The sequence below is a fragment of the Cyprinus carpio genome, chromosome B8, assembly GCF_018340385.1.
Source record: "Cyprinus carpio isolate SPL01 chromosome B8, ASM1834038v1, whole genome shotgun sequence".
NCBI classification, from domain to species: domain Eukaryota; kingdom Metazoa; phylum Chordata; class Actinopteri; order Cypriniformes; family Cyprinidae; genus Cyprinus; species Cyprinus carpio.
In genome coordinates, this window is record NC_056604.1 from 6,550,777 (window position 1) to 6,562,240 (window position 11,464).

An 11,464-nucleotide genomic window follows, 5' to 3' on the forward strand; every position below is an offset into this window, starting at 1 on the left:
CTCTCAATTTTTTTCTATTATTAAAAGTCATGAAAACACTATCGTGGAGTTTTTCTTTTGCTATTTGAGCAAATGGAAATGCAAGTTACATACACACACACACACACACACACACATATATATATACATACATATATGTATATATTAGTGTTGTGAATTGGTTTATTTAGTTTGATATTATTATAAATAAAAGTTTTGTTTACATAATATATGTGTGTATACTGTGTATATTTATTATGTATATATAAATACACACACATGCATGTATATATTTAAGAAGAATATGTTATGTTTATATATTAAATATATTTTATATATAATATAAAATATAAGAATATAAATATATAAATGTATATACATGTAAATATTTTCTAAATATATAATTTATGTGTGTGTATTTATATATACATAATAAATATACCCTGTACACATACATATATTATGTAAACAAAACTTTTATTTTGGATGTGATTAATCATGATTAATCATTTGACAGCCCTAGTATATACAAATATACATATTACTTATGTTTTTTAAAAGTACGTACATTGTAAATTAGAAAATAAATTAAACATCATAACGCTGTATTTGGCGTTAAATAAATTAATATACATAAATTAACATTGGAATTGCAATACAATCTTTTTTATTCTTTAAAACAAAATTATATTATATTTTAAAGCCACAATTTCTTACATTAAAGGTCTGCAAATGATCAGACTTTTGTTAATCAAAAGCGTCACACAAACCCATTATAACAAATGCCACACTAATCTTCATTCTTATTTAATAACTCTATTTCTTCAACAAAAATAGTTTCAAACAAACTCACAGCTAAGACACTGCGCATCTCCAAGCAAACGCAGCGGTGTTTAGTTTATGAGTTAATCTGGTTTTTGAACAAATCCAGTGAGTCAATGATTCAATGACCCATTCATAAAGACAGGCACTTGCTTCATTCCTAAATGAATCAGCCGTTTGAGCGAATCGAATGAATGAATGATTCAGTGACAAAGACAGTAGCTGGGTCCCAAATGACGCACTATACACTATGAGATGATGTGTTGTGTGTTTATGTGTTATGTACTCAACCATGTAGTGTATGAATTATATAAGAGTCTGATAGCCCCTTCCCCTTCGTTATGTAATTAAAGCTGCGACAGTTGAGTGCATGAAGTGTCCAACATGCCACACTTCGTTTTTTGAGTTATTTAAGTGCATTATCCGGGTGTTTAAAGTGCACTTTTTCTTTTTGGAATTTTCTGTGTGGACGCACTATTCACACTATTTATACTACAAAACGTCATAGAATAGTGCAAGTAAGCGATTTGGGACTCACATAGTGACTTACCTCCACCTACTGGCGGTTACAGTTTCATTTTTAAAGAATAAATTGAGTTATTTAAATCATTTAATATTTCTATATTCAAAACGTTATATTTAAACCACTAATCTCATAACATTGTTATTATGAATTTAATTGCATTCACCTCTTGTTTAACATGTCGAGTGCCAAAGCTTTTACTCATTTTTTCACGATTCTGGCAAAATATACAAAGTTTTCATATTTTTAGTGATGACTAAGACTACTGTGACTGTTTTGTTTTATACTGTGTGTGTGTGTGTTTTTGTTTTTATATTTTGTTTTATTTTATTTTTATTTTAAAAGAATATTTTAATTTCATATTGAATGTGCACATGTGCGTGAGAGAGAGAGAGAGAGAGAGAGAGAGAGAGAGAGAGAGAGAGAGAGAGAGAGAGAGAGAGAGAGAGAGACCTTGTTCCTATAGTCTGAGCGCGTGTCTGTGTGAGTGTGAGTGTGTGTGTGTGTCTGTGTGTGCGTGTGAGGGTGAGGGTGTTTGTGAGGGAGAGAGAGAGAAGTTTTCCAAAAGTAAACGTAAAAACTCAGGGATCCTTTCTCAGTCTACCTGTCTGCTGACGCCTCATGAAACATAGTTCTATGGTCAGGATGCAGCAGGGATTGAGTTTCTAATGTTGTGACAGCATTGGTGTCGCTGGACAGATGCAGCTGCAGCTGTGCCACAGTTTTTCATCTAAATCTAACTACGATTTAAACGGTGGGCCTCCCGTCATGCCATCAGTGCGTGTTGCTCCATTTTCACACTCGTGTCACCCCTGTGAGAAGCTCTGTGCTTTTCTAATTCAGCTAAAACTATTTGATATAATCTCATTTGAGGTCCTCTGAAAATGTAAGACAATTTTTTTATTAAGTTCTAAGTTTATTCATTAAGCTAAAATTGTTATACTTTATTTTCATTTCATTATAATGATTTAAATAAAAACATCTGTGTCTGTGTGTGTGTGTGTGTGTGTGAGGGAGAGAGAGAAAGAGAGAGAGAAAGTTTTCTGAAAGTAAACGTGAAAACTCAAGTCTGCGTCTGCTGTTCTGGACAAGCGTGTACGTCTGCAGACTGCAAGACAGGGGCGTAACTTGAAAGAGGCGTAACTTGAAGTAGGAGGCGTAACTTGAAGTTGTCGAAATCTCACAGAATCACGCGAGATGTCAAAACGATAAGTTGTTGATTACGTTTTTTAAGGGAAGCAGAGGTTTTAGGCAGGATTTGATGCATAAGGTGTGTGTAGATATTAATGTTAGGGGAGAATGTGAGTGATGTGTACATTTAGTAGGAAAACCTATTATCTGATCCACACTCCGGGACAGAAGAGGGCGGTATTGCACCAATAAGCTGGATGCCAACCGCTGTTAAACTGGAAAGAAGTTACAATGAGGTACAATGGTGAGAATATATTTTTTCACTAAATAATTATTTAAATTTAAGAGTACAAGTTATTTTCATACAGTGGTATTGATTTTGGAGTTAATAATCTATTTAAAACTAAGGTGTAAAGTCAGCAACATATAAGCAAAAGGTGTAAAGACGCTATCCTCCGGTTTCACAGACAAGACTAATTGAGCTATGGCCTGATCCTGGCTTAATCTAAACCCTGTTTGTTAATTACATAATATAGCATATTTGTGATTGTGCTGTAAAAACACGTTTTATAATGAATAACTAACAGGGTAGCTCCATTAAGTACACTTCTTTTAAAGTGGATTTACATAAACCATATATACATCTTGAAGACTATTACTAAATGTCTGTTTATCATCTGACAGGATAGTCTTTGATAAGTATTGCAGATGAGCACATTTGACAGACATGAAACAGACATCTGAGTGATGTGTGTGTGCTATTATGTAGAATTCACTGTCAGCACTGCTTTAGATGAGTGTTAGTCATGTAAACAAACAAATCTACATACAGTAACTAAACACTAGTTATCTATTTTATTTGTCCATTTGCAATATTGATAATTTTAGGAACATTTGTGTTGGATAAAAAGCGAGTTACATCAGTTACTAACTCAACATGCAGATGCAGTATATCACAGATAAATCACAGAGGTTACTTGACTCTTGTCCTGGATGTTACAGGAACAGATTATGTTTGTCTGCTGTAGAGTGACTGAAGAAGGAATGCTGCCATCAAAGGATTTGTGTAAGTACACTACAAAAATAAATAAAACATTTGAATTAGTGTAATTTCAAACAGTTATTTATTACAGCACTTTTCTTATTGTTGATTTCTGTGCATTTGCTGCAGATCTTTTGTGGTGGAGCAGGACCTGCAAGGAAAGGGGAGGAAAAAAAGGAAAAACCTGAAACAAAAGAATAAAGTAATGACTTTTTGTATTGTGTGTGTGTATTTCTGTAGGTTATGAAAATGTCTGCAGACTGGTGTGTGCACTGAGGATGGAGAAGTCCACTGCAGCATCTGAAAATGGTCCAGAGACACGGATGAGATGCTCCATCACTCCAGCTCTTACTGTCTCATCAGGACCAGATGCTGCTGTGGTCTCTTCATCCTCAGTGACCCCAGCAGCGAGAGCATCTAGAGAAAGACCAAAAGACACTGAGGATTTGATTTTGGTAAAGTTTGTTCTGCTGGTTTCTGTTTATACGATGAAGGCTGACTTTCAAAAGCATCATCAAAAAATGTGATGGAGCTTTTATCTGAAGTGATTGACAGTGCTCTTATTACAGGGGCCTACAATCCTCTGATCAAGCTGGAGAAAAGAGCCGTGCTCAAGCACAGTTTTGAACCAGTTCAGTGGTTTAGTACGCATTACAAAAGTAATAAATCAATGCATGTACTTGTAAACTCTGTGTAAATGTTTTACAGGTAGTGGTGCTCATGGAGAGCAGCACACGATTGTTTGGAGCAGACACAGCAGCAGTCAGATTGTCCTGCATGTGTTCTTCTGCTCTCGCTTCAAGGTTGTGTGGTGAGAGCCGACATCATGGTCTTCCTTACCTGTTGCTCAACGACATCCCCGTTGAGAAGAGTGAGATTGTGAAGCACAGCGCAGCAGAACTGTCTCAGCTGTGTTGAGATGATAGTAAGATGTGGGGTTCACCGTCTGTAAATACATGATTGTTAGAACAGTAAGTTTGAATGAAGCTTTGTTTCATGTGTTGTTGACTTGTACATGTATGCATTTATTGTGATGCCAACATTTATACATTCTTTTAATCATTTAGACATGTTTATTGTTGTGTTAGAACAAAAATATAAATATTTGATCTATTAATGTATTAATTGCTTGAATGAAAACTGATGTATTCACATCAACTGCATTATTGTATATTCATGTATAGCTATGTCACGACAGAAAATACATTTTGCTTCTTTTACTAAAATGTAATTTTAATGGAAAAAAAGGTATATAACTATTGGTTGGCATTTATCATTATTATTGCATGTGTAAGTGTTGGGGTGTGCAAAAGATGCAATTCATTATGGGGTAATGTTAATTTTTGAGTAGTAATACTTACATTTTTAGAGTATAAAATCAACAATCTTCTCCAAAGGCAAGATCTTCGAGCAGCTGTTCGACGTTTCGTTTGTGCAGATATTGTCGCTGAGAGAAACTGTACGTGACTGTTGAGTTAGTGATGCTGTGAGGTGGTAGTGCACCTGACCCTCTTTTTTATTATTATTGCCAAACTTTTTACATAAAAGATCATGGTAAGAGGGTTGTATCTAACAATAACAATCATAACGCCATAAAACAGTAAATAAAAATGTACGTGTTCATCATAGTATGAGATACTATACAAGAAAAAAAAATTCACATAAAATAATTGAAAAAATATTCTTAAAAATATAAAAACTTAAATTAACAGTATTGGCTATGCTACAATCTTCATTATCAAGATACAAATACATTTATTAAACCTGTCACTCATATCTTTTAAGTTTTTACGCTCATTTTAACTTTGTAGGTCACATGATCAACATAGCGGATGATGATATCCGCATTAATGCTTCATACACAAATACGCATTCAGGCTGTAGAGTATGTACTCTTTTATCGCTCTTTAAATTAGTTCTTATTGAAATTAAGTGCCTAATTAAAGGGTATGCGGTTTCGAACGCAGCCGGACAAAATCTCGTTTTGACATCTCGTGTGGTTCTGTGTGATTTGGACAACTTCAAGTTACGCCTCTTTCGTCAAGTTACGCCCACTTCAAGTTACGCCCCTGTCTTGCAGTCTGCAGACAGACCCTTCTCGTTCTGGAGGTGAAACTCTCCATAACAACCCCTGAAAAATTGTTTCATTAAACTCAAAGTTTCTTATTTTTCAATTCAGTATACATCGTTATGTATTTTATTTAACCTTAGTTTTTATATTGCTGAAAATCAGAAAAACAACAATTAGAATGTGTGTGTGTGCGCGCGAGTGTCATTTTATGGCAATATTTTCCTCTTTTCTATTACTCATTTATTGACTCCTTTAGTGTTGGAATTTTATTTTAAACATCAAACATGCATTGACAGCATTATCGATGTCCATAACAATAATTAAACATGAATTTTCATCTCTTAAAATTGATATTCTTTTACTTATTTTTCAAATTGTCCTTAAACCAATATCTCTTTCTCACAGCCGTGTAGGATGACCAAAACCTCTGCTCTAGCGGGACACCGGCTAAGAGCACATGTGTACCCTTCTTTGTGATTTAAGTGTATTTAGAGTCGCATACCGGAGGTCCGGCATCTGAATTACAAACAGGTGACCGTAACAAACAGACGACATAATCTTATTTCATGATCTATCACAAATGGATGTCATAACACATCCGCAGTACAACAGCTAAGCATGATATATTATAAAGAAGCTGTCGCATACCGGAGGACCGGTGTCTATTTTACAAACAGGTGATCGTAACGCCTGTCATTAGGATAATCCCTAATGACATGATATATTACAAAACAGATGAAAGGTCACAGCTGCCGATTATTCACGAAAGTTGTAAATATTGAGTCATTTCACGGGTGATGACATATAAACATGACTTATTACAAACACGTCATATCACATGTCGTAACAACAGCTGCGACCATTAAAAGGTCAAAGCCGTATGTGTGTGGGGGAAGGGTCAAGGTCAAAAGGTCAAGTGGGGGAGGGGTCAAGGTCAAAAGGTCAAAGTCATAAATAAAAAATTAGGGAGATAGATCAAGCAATTAGATTTCTTAGTAACCATGTTGCATTCCAAATCGATTTAAAAAAAAAATATCAAGTTAATGAGCAGTGTGCACTATTTCGGGAGATCAAAGAAAAGGCCCCCGATTAATCAAGATACTTAAAATACCTCAGGACTCACAAACAGACCACTTACTGCAAGTAACTAACCCCTGTGGCATGTAACAATTTAATACAAAAGTTTAAAACTAAAGTTACTTTGAACTTTACTTTGATCAAAGTTTAAGTAGCTCACAGCAAACGTTAAATGTATAAGTTAATACAAAAGAGAGTGCAATATTTTTTTTTTAATCTATACTACCATCCAATACAGGTCCCTATAGCTGTTTCTACAGTTTATTCATGTAGAGGAATTAGACAGGAATTAAATAGACAGGAATTAAAAGTGATTTAAAAAATAATAATAAAAAAAGGCCAAAAGTGTGTAATTTAGCCAGTGATGTTCTTAGATAATTTATATTTTCCATTTCCAGACACATTGGTGGAGTCTTAACTGAGAAACTGAACGATGCAAGTCATTATTTCACCATTTTATTGTATATTTAAAAAAAATATTACAAATAGAGTAGAACATAAAAATTTAGATGAAATAAATGTCCACCAGGTAATTGTATATAAACACAAAATTGTTATAAATGTCAACACACCCACATTAACTACTTTATGTATACAGTAAACAAATGTGAGTTACTGATTTCCAGAATCCAAATGGACAACTTGTTTAATTTTGGTGCAAAATCATGAACTATACACCAGCTTACCCTCTGTTTGCACTACAACACTATTGCTCATTTGTGTTTTACAAAGACTGTTTTCTCTGTTCGTCACGAAAACGGAACAAAACAAAAAACACAACATCACACTTTGGTGATCCTTTGCTTTAGCAAAGTCTGACAGTTTCAAGATGGTGTTGAACTGTTTTGATTATTTAAAAATCCTGTCGAATATTCTCTTTGTTTTCATCACCCTGTTGCCGTTTCATCTGTGCCACTTCGTTCTCCAGCTGTACGATGGCTCGCTCGATCTCATAGTTCTTACTAACGAGAGACACCCAGCTGTGAAAACATAAGCAGAAACGCTTCCATCAGAGCGGAGTAAACTAATTTTATTTAACTCAAGACCATTTCTGGACAGGTTTTTCATATAGAAACATAATAAAGTACTAACTTTGACTCAAGTTCTCGTAGTTTGGCTCCTCCAGCCAGCTGATCGTTTTTGCGCTGCCAGTTCAGGTCCTGTATCTGCTTTCTGAAAGGAGAATAGAAATATTAAGATTAATTTTAAAAGCTAGTTAAATAGTTTGTGCACAACCACAATATACAACACCCATATGTAAAGTAAATTACATCGACCTATAGGTCACTCACCTAGCCTTCTGCAGTTCCTTTTGTGCATTTTCAATCATTAAGGCCAAGTTACTGTTTCACAGAGAAGACAACCAATTATGAGCAACATAAAATCCACAAATAGAACTCACAATTGTTTAGATTTTCTATGTATATTGCATCATTAAAGAATTAAATAGCATTTTAATCCTCTAAGCTCTTTAGTCATGACCCCGCAAATAACGTTCACCATTTTCAAAACTGACTTTAACCCCTTTAATAAATGTAATACAAAGTAGGTCCTAGATTAAGAGGAATTTCACCCAAAATGAACATTTGCTTAAAATCTACTCACCCTCAGGCCATCCAAGATGTAAATGAGTTTGTTTCTTTGTGTGAACAGATTTGGAGAAATTTAGCATTGCATCACTTGCTCACCAATGGATCCTCTGCGGTGAATGGGTGCCGTCAGAATCAGAGTCTAAACAGCTAATAAAAACATCACAATAATACACAAGTAATCCACATAGCTCCAGTCCATCAATTAACATCTTGTGAAGTGACAAGCTGCATTTTTGTAAGAAACAAATCCATCATTAAGACTAAACTATTGCTTCCAGCTAAAACATGTGTCCTTTATCTAGGGCTGTCAAACGATTCACATCCAAAATAAATTTTTGTTTACATAATGTGTGTGTGTACTGTGAATATTTACTATGTATGTATATTGTATATATACACACATACACACGTACATATTTAAGAATATAGGTTTATATTTTATACAAATTATATGAATATAAATATATACATGTAAACACATTCAAATATTTTCAAAATATATACTGTGTGTGTAATTATATATACACAATAAATATACACAGTACACACATATTTTGTAAACAAAAACTTTTATTTTGGATTCGATTAATCACGTTTAATCATTTGACAGCACTACCTCTATCCATAATACTGATTTCTTCAGTGAAAAAGTCACCTCAGCTGAATTGGTAAAGTAGTATGTACAGATCAAGCACAGTTTACAAGCCCTTTAAAAACACCTTGATGGATTTATTACAAATACACAGCTTTTTTTACTTCAAGATGTTAACTGATGGACTGGAGTCACGTGGATTATCGTGATGTTTTTATCAGCTGTTTGAACTCTTATTCTGACGGCACCCATTCACTGCAGTGAACAAGTGATGCAACGCTAAATTTCTCAAATCTGTTCCGATGAAGAAAAACTCATCTACATTTTGGATGTCCTAAGGGTGAGTACACGTTCATGTTTTCTTTACATCAATAAATGGAGTTTCTTGAGAAAGATTGAGATCTTGAATGGTCTGTTCACTTACTCATTAGACACCTTCCACGCATTAGATCCATACTGAGCCATGAGCTCGAGGTTTTCAATGCGCACTGCCTGATGCTCCAGCTGCGCCATAGAGTTATTGACACAGTCCTGCCATGCTGTGATGTCATTCTTCTGCCCAGACGATGGAGCAGGAAGCTCATATCTAAGAAAACAAGCACAAGAAGGTAGATTTAACAGCAAACAACTTTTTTTAGATAAGAATATAGACTCGAAATTAGCTCAGATCAACTAATTTTGGCCTTCCTGTAGCTCAAAAGGTAGAGCACGGCACTAGCAATGCCAAGATCATAAGTTTGATCCTTAGGGAAACCAAGAACTGATAAAAACACGTACCTGGAATGCAATACAAGTCTCTCTGGATAAATGGATGTGTAAAAGTAAATCTGTACATTGTATGTAATCAACAGTGAAGCTGGTTTGATTATTGAAACATCTCTTATCCATTCACTTTATTTTAGCTGAACTGCAAGCTGGTATTTGTTATTATATTTTATTTTATCATCATAATCCTAAACACTGATTTACTGCACTTTTCATATTCACAGAAAATAGCTTACTTCTGCATTGCAAAATAAGGTGGATAGGATTATGCTAGTGTCATATAGGCTGCTACAAGCTATTAATATCAGTGCAGCCTTTCTGCCCAGAGTCATCTTTAGATAGCAAATGTTCTGCATTTATTTCATCTTTAGTGTCAATGGATGTGCTGCAGGCATTAGTTTTATCACATCTTGATTACTGCTCAATGGTATGGTCAAGTGCATCTGAAAAACACCTTAAAAAACAACAACAACTTAAGTTGGTTCAGAACAGAGAAGCAGAGCTTCATTATCCATTTCGGGCTAATGTTAGTGACATGCATAGAAAGTTATCACGGCTGTTGATGAAGATTAAATTACACTCACCACTGTTGGTATATTTGCATTAGGTATTCAAGTATCACACTCCCTGTTCTTTCTTTGAAATGCTTGTACATGTGTGTTTTTCTGCTGCTAGAGGTATACTTTTGTGACGTGATTGCTGTAACTGTATTTGGGTTCTTTAACTTATTTGTATGAATTTTGTTTTGTACAGATATGTGGACCCAGGAAGATTAGCAATGGGGATCCAAATAAACAAACAATAGATTTATTGCAATTTAGTTTCCTATTCTTCTATAAACTAGAATAGGTTACATGAAGCAGAACACAAGGTTAGAGTTGACCACCTTTAACAGAAATTGTTCAATAAACTGACCTCTTCATACTGAGCAGCTCCATTGGTTGACGAGCTGACAGTCTCTCAAATTCATTCCTCATGATATCGGTCTAATGAGAGCAACATAACAGAGATTATTACGTGAACATGTGGATTATAGTAAAGTAGTAGCAGAACGGGTATTTTTCTCGCACCTCAAAAGCAGAGAAATCTGGCGTGGGAAGGTAGCTCAAATAGTTCTTGGTTGGTCTGTATCGTCTCGTCTCTTCCTCCACCAAAGCAGCTGCCTAAAATTGATTCAGAACGATTCGAATATAATTTCATTTCCGCTAATAATGATATCTGGGATACTATCGCGTACTTAAAACAGAAACATAAGTTGATTAAACAACTAAACGGTCTCATTTATGAACCAGAAGTAACGTTAGGCGCAGCCGTTAGCTGTCTTCACAGTTACAACTCGGGTCAAACATGTATTATTCATCGTCGTTTTAAGAAGACAGGACGTACAAAAAGACATATTCAGACTACTTACGGCTTCTCTGACCCCTGGAGCATCATAACCCTGGTCAAAATAAGGCAGAGCATCGACAAAAACATCACCAGCGACTGAGGCCGGCCCTGCCATCCTTTACAAAAACACGCTTCACGCTCTGCTTCTATTATGATTAAATTGAATGAAATACGAACATCAGCGCCCCTTGTGTATCGGAAGAGACGCGCGCAGTGTTTGCCAATGTCGCGGTTTTCCCGCGAAATCTGGATGCTTGTAAACTGTTGCCGCGTTTTCCACAATTTTGTTATAATAGCCTACTGTTGAAATGTTTGCTATTTGGAGGGGTGTAAAATATTTGAGTAATTTTACTGGATTACTGTACTTAAGTATTATTTTGGGGGTATTTGTACTTTATTCATGTAAAATTTAAACTGATTACTTGTACTTTTACTTGATTACATTTCTGAAGATAAAAAATTTTTTTTTATTACTTACAAT

At 35.0% G+C, this 11,464-nt stretch overlaps 1 protein-coding gene across 1 annotated transcript; it reads right to left on the bottom strand.

The window, feature by feature from the left end:
* Window positions 1–7,090: 7,090 nt before the first annotated feature.
* On the bottom strand, window positions 7,091–11,155 carry LOC109107126 (pre-mRNA-splicing factor SPF27). The gene is made up of 7 exons (XM_042729383.1): window positions 11,006–11,155; window positions 10,665–10,757; window positions 10,510–10,580; window positions 9,254–9,415; window positions 7,938–7,988; window positions 7,738–7,818; window positions 7,091–7,625 (listed from the first exon to the last, which is right to left on the bottom strand). The coding sequence occupies exons 1-7, from the start codon at window positions 11,096–11,098 to the stop codon at window positions 7,499–7,501; spliced, it is 678 nt and encodes a 225-aa protein (XP_042585317.1). The 5' UTR covers window positions 11,099–11,155; the 3' UTR covers window positions 7,091–7,498.
* Between the last annotated feature and the right edge of the window lie 309 nt (window positions 11,156–11,464).

Coding starts and splice junctions, on each gene's coding strand:
- LOC109107126 (XM_042729383.1), bottom strand. CDS start 11,098: ATGGCAGGGCCGGCCTCAGTCGCTGGTGATGTTTTTGTCGATGCTCTG. Junction 10,758..11,005: donor CTCCAGGGGTCAGAGAAGCC/GTAAGTAGTCTG, acceptor AATCAATTTTAG/GCAGCTGCTTTGGTGGAGGA. Junction 7,989..9,253: donor GCGTGGAAGGTGTCTAATGA/GTAAGTGAACAG, acceptor TCTGTGAAACAG/TAACTTGGCCTTAATGATTG.